This window comes from Trypanosoma equiperdum (assembly GCF_001457755.1).
Source record: "Trypanosoma equiperdum strain OVI genome assembly, contig: ctg_1888, whole genome shotgun sequence".
Classification (NCBI taxonomy): domain Eukaryota; phylum Euglenozoa; class Kinetoplastea; order Trypanosomatida; family Trypanosomatidae; genus Trypanosoma; species Trypanosoma equiperdum.
In genome coordinates, this window is record NW_027123935.1 from 64,520 (window position 1) to 79,445 (window position 14,926).

The 14,926-nt window shown below is 50.1% G+C and overlaps 4 protein-coding genes across 4 annotated transcripts; all 4 read left to right on the forward strand.

The window, feature by feature from the left end:
• Positions 1 to 431: 431 nt before the first annotated feature.
• TEOVI_000665500 (uncharacterized protein) lies at positions 432 to 1,697 on the forward strand (the record flags this gene model as incomplete). The annotated part of the gene is made up of 1 exon (XM_067223527.1): positions 432 to 1,697. The coding sequence occupies one exon, from the start codon at positions 432 to 434 to the stop codon at positions 1,695 to 1,697; it is 1,266 nt and encodes a 421-aa protein (XP_067079628.1).
• A 485-nt stretch (positions 1,698 to 2,182) lies between these two features.
• TEOVI_000665600 (protein of unknown function (DUF1767), putative) lies at positions 2,183 to 2,938 on the forward strand (the record flags this gene model as incomplete). Its single annotated transcript, XM_067223528.1, has 1 exon — positions 2,183 to 2,938. One exon carries the CDS (start codon positions 2,183 to 2,185, stop codon positions 2,936 to 2,938), a length of 756 nt encoding a protein of 251 aa, XP_067079629.1.
• Positions 2,939 to 4,222: 1,284 nt separating this feature from the next.
• Positions 4,223 to 5,332, forward strand: TEOVI_000665700 (GDP-mannose pyrophosphorylase; the record flags this gene model as incomplete). Its single annotated transcript, XM_067223529.1, has 1 exon — positions 4,223 to 5,332. The coding sequence occupies one exon, from the start codon at positions 4,223 to 4,225 to the stop codon at positions 5,330 to 5,332; it is 1,110 nt and encodes a 369-aa protein (XP_067079630.1).
• Positions 5,333 to 6,035: 703 nt separating this feature from the next.
• TEOVI_000665800 (Concanavalin A-like lectin/glucanases superfamily/Beige/BEACH domain containing protein, putative) lies at positions 6,036 to 14,885 on the forward strand (the record flags this gene model as incomplete). Its single annotated transcript, XM_067223530.1, has 1 exon — positions 6,036 to 14,885. The coding sequence occupies one exon, from the start codon at positions 6,036 to 6,038 to the stop codon at positions 14,883 to 14,885; it is 8,850 nt and encodes a 2,949-aa protein (XP_067079631.1).
• Between the last annotated feature and the right edge of the window lie 41 nt (positions 14,886 to 14,926).

A 14,926-nucleotide genomic window follows, 5' to 3' on the forward strand; every position in this document is an offset into this window, starting at 1 on the left:
GTTCTTATTTTGCTCAGGTCTTACTTCCTTTCGTTTAGTGATCCGCGACTTCTTACTCCAGTAGCTACATCTTGTTATTGGATCCATGCACGTTTACTCCCACATTTGCACAGGTTCTTACTCTTTCCCATTGTCTCCCTTCGTCCATCAAATTCAACTTTTTGTTAAACACCGGATACTCTTCTGCTTTACTACCCACCTGCAATTATCATTCGATCCTCAAAATAGCCACGTAGTGATAAAACATTATTTATCAGTTTTCAGGTTGTGGAGGATTCAAGAGGAAATATTTAAGCACAAGGGACGGTGGAGAGAAGAAAGGTATAGCAATAGCATAGAGTAGGGTCATATACTCATATATTTCGCCAGGGAGAAACTAAGGGGAGGCCTGTAAAAGATATACAAGGGACACATCTTGAAAGGGGCTGCAAATGGCCGATTCAAATGCTGTCGTGGAACACCGGGAGGAGTCTGATGTAAACATCCAACTTGAGCAACGGAGAAGTCAGGTGCGGGGCCTCGAGATCCAACTGACGAGAAAGGAGGCCGAGCTCCGCCGCGCAAAGGAAGAACAGGCGCTTCTGAAGGAGCTTCACGCGGTGAATGAGGTGACGCTTCGCAAGAAGCAGCAGAAGGAGTCCGATGGCGCTGGAAGTCGTCTCAAGATCCCTCGGGAGTCGTTGGATGAAATTCTTCGCCTCGAAGGTGAAATTAAATGTGCGAACAGGCGCACCGTTGAGCTGCAAAATGAGGCCAGCACAACGTCCGTCCAGCTGAACGATGTGGAAAAAGGAATTGAAAGCATATGTAACCGTACAGCCCTGGTGAAGCAGGTAACCGGGTGGATAAGTTCCGGCAGTCAATCAAGCAGTGTAGTTGGAGTGTCGAGCGAGTGGATAATGAGAAAAAAGGTTTTGACGGAGCTTCAGGATGAACAGAACGCCATTAAGGCATTGACAGCGCTATTGGACAAGCAGGCTGAATTTTACACAAAGCGGCTGGAAGAACAGAGGACCAAGGACGAGGAATTCGCCGAGGCACAGCGCGTCCTTCGTGAGAAAACTGTTCAGTACGAAAATCTGCTGGGTGAACTGAAGTCTTTCGAACGCCTTACGAAGAAGAAGGAGCGCCTTCTCGATACCGCTAGTGGGAAGGTGACCGATGATTACAAGACCGTTAAGATGATTGAGGGAGACAAAAAAGTTTTGTACGCCAACTTGTCCAAACTTCAGGAGGCAAATGTAAGGAACTCAAAGTCAATCCTCTCCCTTGAGATGCGTCTACGACAGCTGGAGACCAAACTCGAGGCAGTAAACCTCTTCCTGCAGCAGGTGTTCGCGGACGTTGAAGAAGAGGACGAGCACATCGAAAATATACCTGAGGGTGCCACTGAGGTACCACTTGAGCAGTTCGAGGAACTTTGCCGGGAGCTAGAACTCTCTCGTGCCACGCTTCTTCATCGTGAAGAGCAACTCAATGCCGGTGACGCGAAGGTTGAGCAACTAGAGCGGAAGACCACAATTCTCGAAAATGCCATCGCTTCTCACGCTGTATCAGCTCAACTTCAGGTGAAGGGTAAAGAGAGAGAGTTCGAGACGTTAATGTCACATGTGGATTATATGAAGGCGGAGTTTGATGAAGAATATAAAAGGCTTACGAAGGAAAACGCTGCACTTGTAAGTAAGTTGGGTAAGTAGTGTAACTGTGCGCTCACCCTTCCCGTTTACTCTTTCGTATATTACTGTTATCGCACCTCTTGAACCAGTGAAATGTGACCGCAACTTGAGGGGGGAGAGAGTAAAGTAGTGAGTAAAAGGAAGAGATCAATTAGATGTGAACAGACTCACGCTGCCCAGCAGCCGCTGCTGGACACGTATTACTTCAGAGGGTGTAAAAAGTATTTTTATTTTTGTATGTGTAACCCCTTTGGTGTTTACCTTTTTTTTAAAAAAATGCTGCCCTCCTCGGCATTGCACTTCCGTTCGGATGCCACTCTTTTGTCGGTTCCTGTTGTCCAGTAGCCTTTTATCCCCCCCTTTCAGCATCATTTTTTTCTCCCACACGTTGTTATACGGTTGAATTTGTATTACTTCTCGATCACATGGACTCTGAATATGTCTTCCCTTCTCAATAACTTCTCTTTGCATGCCTTTACCCCCAATATCTGTAGTACGTCCCGGCGATGGCGGCTCTCCACGAGGAAGTGCGGACTCGCTACCACATCGCTGTGTGCACGCGGTTTGTTGAACGAGTTTGCGTAGATACCCCTAGTCCTACAGCGGAGTTTATTTACAAGATGGCTCTTAACGAAAACCTGAAGGATATTACGGATGTATGCACACTTCCTCGTGTGTCTCTTTTGCAGCTTAACTCTCTACCCTGCTCTTTAGTGTTGCAGGTGAGCAGTTCCAGGGACGTGACTCAGCCGCTGCGGCCCTGTTTGGATGCAAGCGAGGAGGAACCGATCTTGACAGCAGCTTTTCAAAAAAACCTCAAAACACGTCTTCTGCGGCTTGTTCTAAGTGATGGGCACTCTGAGGTACCCGCTGTTGAGTTGTCTACGCTCAGCGTGTTTCGTTCCATACCAGTTCCCGGGGAAAAGCTACTCGTAAAGGAAGGTGCCGAAATAAAAAATGGTGCTATTATAATGACAGACGATTGTGTTGTGCCCCTCGGTGGTGGGGTACAACAACTGAAAAAGGAGGTACTCATCCAACAGAGCAGAAGCGACGCGCCACGATTCCAACCCCTGCGGTTTGGTGTTTCCACACCAGCAGGGGCCCGTGCGGCAGCTGGGCCACTCTCCGATTCTTTCGATAGGGATCGTGGGGGAAATGTTGGGCGTGCGAGGGGAAGAGGATTAGGCTACCGCGGGGGAAGGGGGTCAGGGTATCGGGGCCAACGACCTCATAACCACCACTATAACCGACCTCAGTAGTGATCACCAAACTAATTGAATGCATGATTGCATTTGCGGTTACCGTGGTGATGCTTGACCTCTATCTGGGAAATGGCGTGTTCGTGAAGGAGACTTTGTCTAGAAACGGATGTGTCGTTCTAAAGAAGGGGAAGGGGGACGACCGGCCACATTGCTATGTCTGGGCAGTATCCCCACTGCGGCACTGCGGCAGCCCAGTCCTTGCCATTTTGCATGTTGTTCTTCTCACACATACTTCTGACCGTGGCCGAACTGAGGTGGAGGAAGCCACTGGGGCATTTATTGAAGTAGCTGGATTATCCGTTACGTGGTGCTCATCGTCGCTAGATGGAACACAGTAGCGAAGGTGAAATAATTTGATTCTGAGGGCAAAAGGTTACCCTCGTTACCCTTTGTTTCCGGTTTGGACGTTCTGCGCTTGTTCTCCTCGGTACCCGAACTGTAAGAAGCTTTCAAGGGGCTCGCTGCCTTGGAGGAACACAAAACCCGGCAACTAAAGCCTCCCCAGTGTGCGGCGCTTTTGATGGAGAACTGTCAGATTATCGATGCGGTCGCTTGACTTCACCATTGTTTGTGGAGGTGTGGGGGTGATGGGCCAATTAAGTCGGTTGGCCGCGCAGCATTACACTACGTTCGCTTACAGAAGTGCGACACATACGGGGTGTCGCGCAAGCGTTAGCACATCCATTGAGGTTGTTGGTGTAATGCGTGTATGCTCCTTTCTTGGGTGTATTGCCCCCAAGTGTTGAGACATGTAGTTTTGTATGACCAAACGCTTACGCATTGGAGGGAGGGGGTGCGACATGTTCTGTGCGATAAGTGGAACGGAGACCGAATAGAGCCTGGTGCGATGCGTGATCGATGGGATAGTTCTGGTTCTTTCTTTCCCCGATCATACAGTCATCCTGCGGTGGGCAGCAGAGCCAACATGAAGGTTACGCTCGGACTAGCCCCCTGATGGTATCACCATCTGAACTGTTCCCCAGTCTTTTGGTATGCTTTCCTTTCCTTGCAAGCGCTTTTGCGTTTGCTGCTGTAACTGCATACTTTTGTTCGCGTGGGTGATACACACCACATAATTGTTGCCAGCACTCTGTCTTTATCTTCTGTTTGCCCAAGTCGGTGAGCTAAGTGAGGCAATTTGTTGCAGGTAAAGTGACAAAAAGGCAAGCAGAAGGGTAGGTGTCTAATAAGGTGAGGTAATTCTAAAATTGGGTTGGGAAGGCTTTATAGGACGAACGGGCTAAATAAATACCAACTGAACGGCCGTTTTGTTCCCCCGGAATGAGGGCCGTCATTCTTGTTGGAGGATATGGCACCAGGCTGCGGCCGCTAACCCTTACCACACCGAAGCCCTTGGTACCATTCTGTAACAAATCCATAACCCTCCGGCAACTGGAAGCACTCCGTGACGTTGGCGTTACACAGGTGGTGTTAGCGGTGGCTTATCGGTCAGAGGTGATGGCGGAAGTTACCCAGAAATGGGCACGAGAGCTCGGCATTTCCGTCGTATGTTCCCTGGAGGTGGAGCCACTTGGCACCGCTGGGCCGCTGGCTCTTGCTCGGGAGTACCTTTTGCAGGACGACAAACCGTTCTTCGTCTTCAACGCCGATGTTATCTGCACTTTTCCGCTTCAGAAGCTTCTCGATTTCCATCTGAGTCACGGGAGGGAAGGAACCATTGCGGTGACGAAGGTGAAGGATTGGAGAAAATATGGGGTCGTGGTGCACGACGAGGTCACGGGTGCAATCAAGCAATTTGTGGAGAAGCCCCCCGAGTTCGTTGGAGACAGGATAAACGCCGGCATATACATATTTAACAAAAGCATCCTTAACCGCATCAAGCTAGAGAAGACGTCCATCGAGCGACAAGTGTTTCCAATGATGGCAAGCGATTCACAACTAAGTGCTTTTCACCTTGAGGGGTTTTGGATGGATATCGGTGTGCCAAAGGACTACATAGAAGGTATGGGTAAGTATCTTGATTCACTTGCTGGTACGTCAACCGAAGTGGGGTTCAGCTGTGATGAGCGCAGGGTATCCGATCGGAGCTACGTGCTCAAGGGCTGTGTGATGATTCACCCCACGGCGAAAATTGGTGAGGGATCCGTTATCGGTCCGCACGTTTCGATCGGACCAGGTTGCGTCATTGGGCCCTGCTGCCGCATCCAGCGTACCGCCATACTGGATAACAGCACTGTTGGTCGCGGGACTCTAATAGAGTCCAGCATCGTGGGATGGAATGGAAGGATTGGTTCGTGGTGCAGGATAGTCAACGATACGGTACTTGGTGAGGATGTCCGTGTGGATGATGGAAAGTACCTGAATGGTGTTAAAGTGCTTCCAAACAAGGAAATTACCCAAAATCATCCCGAACCAGAAGTGGTCATGTAAGGGCAGTGCGTGGAAAGTGGTACTTGCCTTTTCGAAAAGCTCCCTGAAGGCAAAGTTGTCTCTGGATTAACACAAAAGACGACGCCGAAAATATTTACGTCTACTGCGCATCTTCTACATAGACTGTCACCCAATATTTTGGCTTTCCGTGAGAAGTGCTACCTGAGACGACCCCCGCTGATCGTTTGGAAGCGGTTTCGGCTTTTACCCCTCCATTTCATAACATCCATTTCGTTGTCGGGGGTTTTATCTTCCATCTTCTTCTTGTCCTCCCGAGCAATCCTTATTTCGGCCGTGAAAGAACGCTCTTCCAAAAAGAGAGGGTCTTCATGGAACGTTTCAGAACTCTGGCTCGCCTAACACAAGTTTCTCCGTTAAATATTTACTTTCTATCTGTGCTGTTTAGTAGGTACCACCAACTATTATTTCGTCAAGTGCAGACGGAAGCGTGGGTGGTGGCGAAGGTGCCACCCCGCTTCTCTATCAGCTTCATGAGGTGTTGCAGGAAAAACAAGCAGACCGCCGTCTTCAGCTTCTTTGCTTGTTTCTGGAACATTTCCTGGCTGAGTGCCCAAATGCCGGCGCCGCGCCATTCAAAAAATACTTTGGCACAGGAGCCACGCTTATCGAGTCGCTTGTTTGTTTGGTTACGTCGCTTATCGAGTCTGTTCTCTTCGGCGCACATGTGCGTGAGGGTGTCACCATGCTGGCGGAGAGTCCTGGTTTCGCAAAGGCCCTTTCTACACTGACACTCCTAGGAACGGAAAGTTTCTACAGCACAACTTTGGAATGGAGAAAGCGCGTTACGGATATTATTCACATGACCTCCGATGAACAACTTCCAGCACTACTTATGAGGGTATACGATGTACTCTTGCAAGTGTTGCTTGATGACGGAAGGAAGCAGCCGAACTACCTGGAGCTTGCTTCAACAGCTGTTGCTGTAATGTGCTTCGTTCATCGGCTGTTCCTACACTACAGGGAAGAACGGCTGTTGTTGGATGAGTATCGCCGCTGGGTATTTCTCCGCGCAGTTGTTCGTACTTTTGAGTTCACGCTTTCTAATCACTTCGAAGGAAGTGCAGCACTATCAGATGCATCTCGGGGGGTTATTGCTTTGATGTTTTTACCAGATGCAGATTTGAGCAGACTTTCAGTGGGCGAAGCTGAGTTCAGCGCGGAGGACGCATCTTTTCAACGGGCGCTTCATTTGGCCCATTCGTTTATGCCCTCTGCGAAAGATTTAGGTGCGTTTTTGGAATGTTTGGTGTGTTGTATCGAAAGTTTGCTAAGCGTTCGTAGTGTCTTGGGCCACCCGGAAGTGGAAACTACAGACTTCGGGGTTGTGTTTTCAGTTCTTTTCCCTCTTCAAAGTGCTATGGCTCAGCGCTATGAACACGCAGAGAGGCTGTTTCGGTCTATTTGTTCAATAGCTTCCGCGATACGCGGGCCGCCTTCGGCCACAACATCGTCGGGAACTGCGAAAGGTGTGGCTAATTTCTTCTCTGCAGTCTTCACACCGTCACAGGTTAACACGATACAGCGGTTTGTAAGCTCCGTTGGTGCATCTGGATCACCGAAGCGTAGTCCTATCACATGTCGCGAGGCTGTGGAATGCGTAACGAGCTTTTTCGTTTGCGCAACCGAAGAAATGGCTATAGAGGCATGTGCTCGCCCTCTGTTTGACTTGGTTTGTCTTGATGATGTGGAGGAGGAGCTGGTCCGCTTTGTGCTCTATTCATGCACCGAAAATCTCCTATTACTCAAACCGTGTCAACTACAACGTGTAACGCAGTTGCTGCTCACCGCCGTAAAGCGCGGCATTGCCATCTCAGAGACCGTTTCCTCGGTTGCAGCAGTGCTAAGGAAGGAATCCAAAGCGGTGGTTGAGGTGAAGATTTTTGTGCTAGAGTTTCTTAGCTTTTATTCAACGGCAGTAAGTCATGCATCTGAGGTAGAAACACTGCATAGCGTCTTCAAGTGGACGCTTGAGGAGGTGACATCGATAAGCGACTGGGTCCAACCGCAGGCAGTTTCATATCTGGCAGCGGTGACGCAATTCGTGAGATCGGCACTCGCATCCGCACCGTTGGTAGCACTACTGGCAAGGCTTGAATGGCCCCACGAGGTGCTGCTTCTGCTGTTGCGTGCTCATGGTGATGGTGTAAGGGAAGTAGCAGTCACATTTCGGAATCTCTTTTGTTCAATGGTATTCAACGAGGGGCAGTTTGTGGATGTTCTTATTAGCGAATTGAGGGCAATGGGCGGCCAGAGCCCCTGGCCTTCACAAATTTCCATCCTGTTGTGTGTATTCGTGTACCTGCTGCAGGATAAACGGGGTGCATGGGCTGCGATAAGAAGTAACGACATCTACGTGTGCCTTTACCTGCTTCACTACCTGGACCAAAGTACCTGCATTGAGGAGGATGCGCATCTTATTGGAACATCGTTGGCATTGTTGTTGTCGCACCTGCGGTGGAGTGAAGCTGGAGGAATTGTCGCACACTATGTTGATGCTGTCAGAACCCCTTGGATGGTCCAACTTCTGGTTGATCTTGCCACAGGGTTTTACACCACCACAAAAAACTTGATTGCTGCCGATGCTATGCGTGTAGAAACTGTAAAAACGATGACGCCGGGCAGTCGACTGTGCTGTGAAGTAGTGGGGGGGTTTTCCATACCTTTGTCCTGCCGCTTCGAGCACACCTTTCCTTTTGGTGTGCTTCTTCGTTGGATAGTGGAACCAGGAAATCAATCCGGCGATTGGCAGAAAAACTTGATGGAGCTCCTATCTGGCATGCTCCACCGCCGCTGCCTACCTCTCGTTGACGACGCGTTCACCTCTACGGTGGTGAAACAAAAACTTTATGAGCTGCTTCCATACGTGGCCGATGTTTCGAGAAGGGATGTGCTCGCATTGCTTTCGTCTTCGAAGGAGTATCTAACACTTGAAGATGTCTCGAACGCTCAAGCCATCTGGGAGAGACTAGCATACGGTAGAATCGGGGAAGGTTTGCAGCATGAATTCCACGATTATATCACATGGTACGGAAACGGCGCATTGCATGGGGTGCTGCGGGGTGTGCAAAAGGGTTGTTCTCTCAACGACCGCTTCACGACGGCTGTGTGGGTGTATTGGGAATCATGCATAGGGACGGATACGGGTTCGATGATTCAGCTTTGGGAGTTGCTCTGGCCGGGCGCTGAGGGCTCTACGAAAGTGTCATTGTCGGTTGACACGATGCAAAGAAAGGTCATTTTTGCAGTTTCCCCGGCGGACGAAGCGCAACAAGTTGTCACCCTTCCCTTCATTCCGCCAGGCCAGTGGATGCACGTAGTAGTGAGCTTTTTATGCAACCGATTATTTTCCTCCACTGTGACGGCGTTCTACGATGGAGTTCGCACCCTTCAGACCGATATAACCGTACCTGGGTCCCACACATTCCTTCCGTACCCTGGAGGCCCCTCATTTATGGCAAGGATTCTCTCTGAAAGCACCTATGATTTCACTTGCACCGTGGGGTTTTCACACGAAGGGAGCTCTGAGGGCTGCATGCAGCGTTTTGTGTCGTTTCAGCTGTTTAATGCAGCTTTATCACAATTGGAAGTAATGTCGCTTTTTTGTGTGGACCCGTATTCGCTCACAGGTCTGAGGGCTGCGAAGAGGTGCCCGCTGGAGTTGCCGCTGCTGAGACCAGAGGCGCTGCGGTACTTAGTTGCTAGCGCTGCCCATGGGGAGCTTCAAGAACTTACTAGCTCAAGAGCGCTTAATTTCGCTCCGTTTCCTGCAGAATTCCTGATATTATCATTACATGTGCAGAACGCGGAGTTGGTCGAGTGCTCCCAGTTACAGTCCCTCCACAATAAGAGGTGGGTGGTCCCTGACTCTGCGGGGAGAAATGGAGTGACGAACTTTTTATTACACGGCTCACACAGCGAGCCCGTGGCTACGGGTGGAAACATAACCAAGGTGCTTATCTCACATAACGTCCCCTGCGAGTGGCTGCGCTGGCTTTGTGTAATCTCCTGTGCATACGATGAGGTTACAATGCCTAACACAAAAAACGTGCTTGATAGTGCTGACGCGAAGATGGCTGTTCTGCAGAGAATAGCAGCAACGACACTGAGAATAATTGCCACGTATTATTGGAAGGCGGAGGAGGTAAGTGACGGCAATGTGGCAATATTCATCAATTATGTAACTCTGCAAGTGAAGCAACGGCCACAGGTTTATCTGGCTACTACGGACGGGGTGGACGCAGTTTTTGGTCTTGGTGCAGCGAAGGAATCCACAGGTGAGCACTGCGTCGTGTATAACACAGTACCGGTTGAGGACGTCTTTTTTAACTGGAAAGTTACTTCGTTTCTCCCGGAGCAGTGTCAACAACGTATTTTGTTTCATCTTACTGCACTCCTACAAAAGAGCAACCCGTTTAGGGCGGTAAATGCCTTACGTTTGCAACATTCCAGTTTTTTTGACGGTTTCATATGCGGACTTGTGAGGGAGTATGTATGGCCCCCGGTACTAGAATCCGCTGTTGCTGTCATTGCGCTGTACATTGAGTGCATCGCAGGCGATGCTGTTGCGCTCCGGGAGGTTCTCAACTTATGTGCGTCTATAGTTCCCGTGGAGCGTGATGTGCTAACCGTTGCCAAGCGCCTTGTGTCCAAGATACCACTGGTAGCATTCGAGTGCATAGTTGTTGTTGTGCTCAACCACCTGCTGAAAGTGCTCTGTGGCGCTTGTGTCAGTCTCCACAATGAGGGACTAATGTTTGCTGAGGCCCTGTCGCACGCAATGCCGCAGTGCTGGTTTCACATTTTGACGAGTGAGTGGGCACATCCAGTTTCCGTAACCATGGCGATGCACCTCTTTACTCTTTGTTACAAACGGAGTGAAACGTTTAGAAGACGCTTCGGAGACGTCATCCCTTTATTGTACGAAAACTTGCGTCACCACGCACACCAGAGTGACCTGTTGATTGTCCTAATCAGTGGCTTCTGGGGGAGCGACTGGGACCAACAGAAACCTCCATATGCTTTGCTAAACCAATTGTATACCACTTCTGAAGGGACAGTGCCGTCCTTCTTGCAACTTGCTATGCATCTGCTTGGTAGGAGTGCTTCGTTGTTGCTGCGACCTGACGCGGCGGTGAATTACCCTCACATCACATGCGCTTCATTCTACGCTGCGATGGGCGCAGCTGCCACCGCTGAACATTGTAGGGCACGGTCACAACTAAGGTGCTACATCTCTGTGGTTGTGTTCTGCGCACGGCTGCGTCGGGGACAGAAGATACCCGACGACGGCGCGAATAGAATTTCGTTCACAAAGAGGGAATCGGCTGATCACGGGGAGATGAGGCGGACTGTAGTTGCCATTTTGCAGTGGGTTGCGCGCAGATACCCGAGCGACCGCCGCGTCTCGAAGGCTATGTACGTTTCACAAAAATCATACAACCCAATGGATATGGCGCTGCTTTGTCTGTTTCCCGCATTGCCTATGGACAAGGATGTGGGGAGCGTTGGGAATATGCCGTTGCCTCTTCTTGACGTGGTAGAGGGTTTAGGAACCACTGTTGGGCATCGAGATATTTTTGATGGAGGCTACTCTGGCACAGGCGGCTTTGACTTCGATGACTGTGACGACGAGAGGGAGGAACTAGTCTGTGATGCGCGGGGCCCTAATACCTCACCGGCTACCGAGGCACGGGACTGTGATTTCGATGCTCTACTGCATCAACCAGAAAGTGAGCTGTACAATGCTTGTCGTGCGCTATTTGTTGCGCACATCAAGCGATACGCACGTAGTGCCAAATGTCAGCCCTTCGTGACGGGTAGGAAGTCGGTGCGTTCTCCGCCAAAACTCGTGCTCGCGCTGCAACGGGCGCTTGCTCTCTGCCCAAGCGGCATAGGACTCAGGGCAAGATATATGTTCTGTGTGGCGGTTTGTTGTTTTTGTCTTAAGGCTCTAACGGATATGCTTCGTGAGGAGCAACCTGGTGAGACCGGCCAGTGCGTCCTTGACAACATGGTAGCCACGGGGAAGTACCTTGCTGATCGGTTGGTAAGCGGGGCCGCTACCCCCACAATGGCGGTGACGAAGTTTTTGCAGCACTTACTCAAGTTACATCTTAACACCGAGCAAGTCAAAGATTTGTGTGAATCTCTTTCTGAGTGCTTACTTCTTTTAATGGACTCAGTAAGCTGCGGGAGAGATGCTCGGTCCGCAGCATCGGTGATTGATTCTCTGCACGACGAGCACATTGGTGTCTTCGGCTACCGGATTCCGTCTGAAGAGCTTCTTCGGTTGACCACGCATAGGTTGTTAGATATTTCAGAGGTGTTATTAGCCTCAGACGTGGACAGGCATTCCGTTAATATGGAAAAGTTGGTTGGTTTGTGGCGCACATTTTTGGTTGCCAACAGGGAGGTCCCCTTCTTTCGCTTGGTTTGGAATACGGAGGAGAAAGCTGCACGCGTTTTCTACATGCTCACGGAATCCACTGATGGAGGAGTGGGGGATTTGGTTGCATGGGTAATGGCAGATCATAGTAATTTCAAGCAAAGCTTATGCAAAGACGAATGGACTCAGATGACGTTGAGAAAAACATTTCTCCAGAAGAGGGACCGCCGCTGGGCGGCGTGTGCGGTGGAGCAGAGGGACCGTGAGTGTGCAGACCTGATGAGCTCTTGCAAAGTGAAGTGCAATGCGATGAACGAAGAGTGGTCGAAACTTACTGATACCTCAACTTTTGTGGACACAACGTTGTTGGCACGCAGAATTGAGTGCTGCGATGTACTGCACCGACATTTACAAGTTCAGCTACTCCCCAACTATGGGATGGAAGAAAAACCGGGCACTTTGCACCTTCACCCCAGTGGCGCCGTGGGGTATCCTTGTGGCGTGCCTTTTGATTTACTCCACAATTTGACAAATGCACACATACGCTATCCATCGCTTAGGTGTCGTCTTGCCGCAAGTACTGCAAGTGACGATGGCTCCGTCAGTTCCCATTCGCGGGCGAGTGTGCCCGCGGCTCTTCTTCGTATTGTTGGTTCCCACTTCACCAACCCTGTCCTTTTTGTCGGTAATGTGTATTATCTTCATGGTGATGAGTGCTCAATTAGCGTAATGTCTGTGACTCCAAGGGAGGTTGTGATCGTTGGTGATAGCCAGTTTTCGGCGAGCGGTGATTTCTCCATCGGGGTTCTTAATCCCCGGGACGCATGGGGGACTTTATCACTGGACAATGGCTCGCCTTCCTGCGATAACCGCAACTTTCTCCCGTGGCTATCAGAAAGGGGTAACACAGAAAAACTGGAAATTGCCCGCCATTCCTGCTGCTTCCGAACGATATGCGTTGAGTCGCGTGTGCCAAACTCTCCGTCGTTCACATGGCGCTTCTCCACAGGCAGTATACTGAAAGTGCACCAGCGCTTTTTTCAGCACCGTCCCGTTGCTTTGGAGTTTCAACTGGAAAACGGTGACAGGTGTTTCATCGCGGCTCTTGATGAAAGACTTTGCTTTTCGAGGGCAAAACAGGAGGAAATCATGTCTGCAGTGTCGCGTGTAGCCCCACAAGCGGATATGGAGACGTATTCCCAAAAGGAGTCTCGGATGTCTGAACTTGGAGAACGATGGAAGCAGCGCAGAATCAGCAACCGCATGTATTTGCTCCAGCTCAACGACATTGCTGGGAGAACGGTGGCTGACATGGGTCAGTACCCTGTGATGCCGTGGGTTCTTAGCGACTATGAAAGTTCTACGATCGATTTAAGGGACCCAGGTGTTTATAGGGACTTGGCAAAGCCGATCGGTGCTCTGAATGAGGCGAAGGAGAGGCAATTACGCGATCGGTACGAGCAATGGTTTGATAAGTCTCAACCCCCATTCCATCACGGAACTCACTACAGCAGCAGTGCAGTGGTAATGTATTATTTAATTCGCCTTCAGCCCTTCACGCAGCGCTCTGTTAGGTACCAGGGGGGCCGACTTGACATTGCTGGACGCATTTTTCATAGTGTTTCTGAGGCATGGAACAGCTGTGGTGGAGTCGGTGATGTGAAGGAGCTTGTCCCTGAATTTTTTTGTCTTCCAGAGATGTTCATGAACAAGAGTAGGATCGACCTTGGCGTGCGCCTTGACGGTGTGCAGTTGGGGGATGTCGTACTACCTGAATGGTGTGGCGGTGACGTGGAGCGGTTTGTTCATCTGCATGCAGAGGCCTTGGAGAGTGACGTCGTCAGTGGCAAGCTGCACGAGTGGGTTGACCTCGTATTTGGAAACAAACAGCGCGGAAGGGGAGCAGTGGATGCTATCAACGTCTTTCTGCACCTTTCGTATGGTCAAGCCGTTGGAAGAGCCATCGCCGAAGCCTCCAGTGAGGAGGATTGCAAAGCGATTGTGGCAACAGCGGCGAACTTCGGGCAGACACCTCGGCAACTTTTCAACCGTGCCCATGCTCGCAGGTTCGACAACCGATACGGGCCAACCCCCCAACAAGCCTTCATAAACGAAGCGGGGAAACTCTTCGTCAGGTGGAGGTCAGTGTGTTATCCATGGGGTAACAAGCGTTGCTGCACGCCTATAACGTCGTTGCGCATCGTGGACTCTAGTGCTATCGCGTCCACTCGGTTCAGCCTCATACTTCCAACGACGCCGATGCAGGTTTGCCACTACAGTAATGTCACTAGGGAGCTATCTTGCCATGAATACGGCAAGCCGACGCTTCTATGCGTTCTCCCTAATGTCTGGCATCAAGGATATGGGGAACTTACAACGATGTGTACTTCATCACTCGGGGGGATCATATGCATAGGGACCACCAATGGAAAGGTGGTTATCTGCAGCCGTGTGACATCAACGGCTCCATTTACTATTATGTCGATTCTCAATGCATGCAGAAACGACGATAGCGCGCCTGTGAAACTCTTGAAGATGTGGAACAGTGGTCACCTTTCTGTTGTATGTGAAGATGGTCCTCGGGGGTCGCTTTGGCACGTTGCGCACTCTGGGGTAATGTTCTGCTTCAAATTTGATATCAGTGATGTTGTGGACGAGTCCTCTACTATCCGTGACATTACTCGGGACGAGCAAAGCAACTGTTACTTTATTGCTACTCACAATCATATTGTGCAGTTGTCAAGCACCGGCAGAGTTCTTGGTGTGGCAAGCGTTTCCAAAGCCAGCACGGCCACAACCGCAAGGAAGGGAACAACGGCACCTCCCGCGAACAACGACGCAGCGGCTGATGGCCCCAAACAGCATTTTTGCGCAGCAGAATACATTAACTTTGAAAGTTATAGTAAAACCAACATCTTGCTTGCAGGACACGAGGATGGAACCATTTCTTTTTGGACAGTACGGCCATTGTTAGGATTCGATCAAAATACGTTTGCTACAGAAATCAAAATGTTCCATTCGTTCACAGTGGATGGTGACACAAGAATTACTACAATAACGCATGACGGTGCAGGTTTTAGCGCAGGTACGGCAAGTGGAGAAGTACATACATACAGCGTACCTGACCCATTTGCAGACGAGGAATGATACAAAGAAAATAAATTGCATGTGATAAGTAAAAAAAAAAA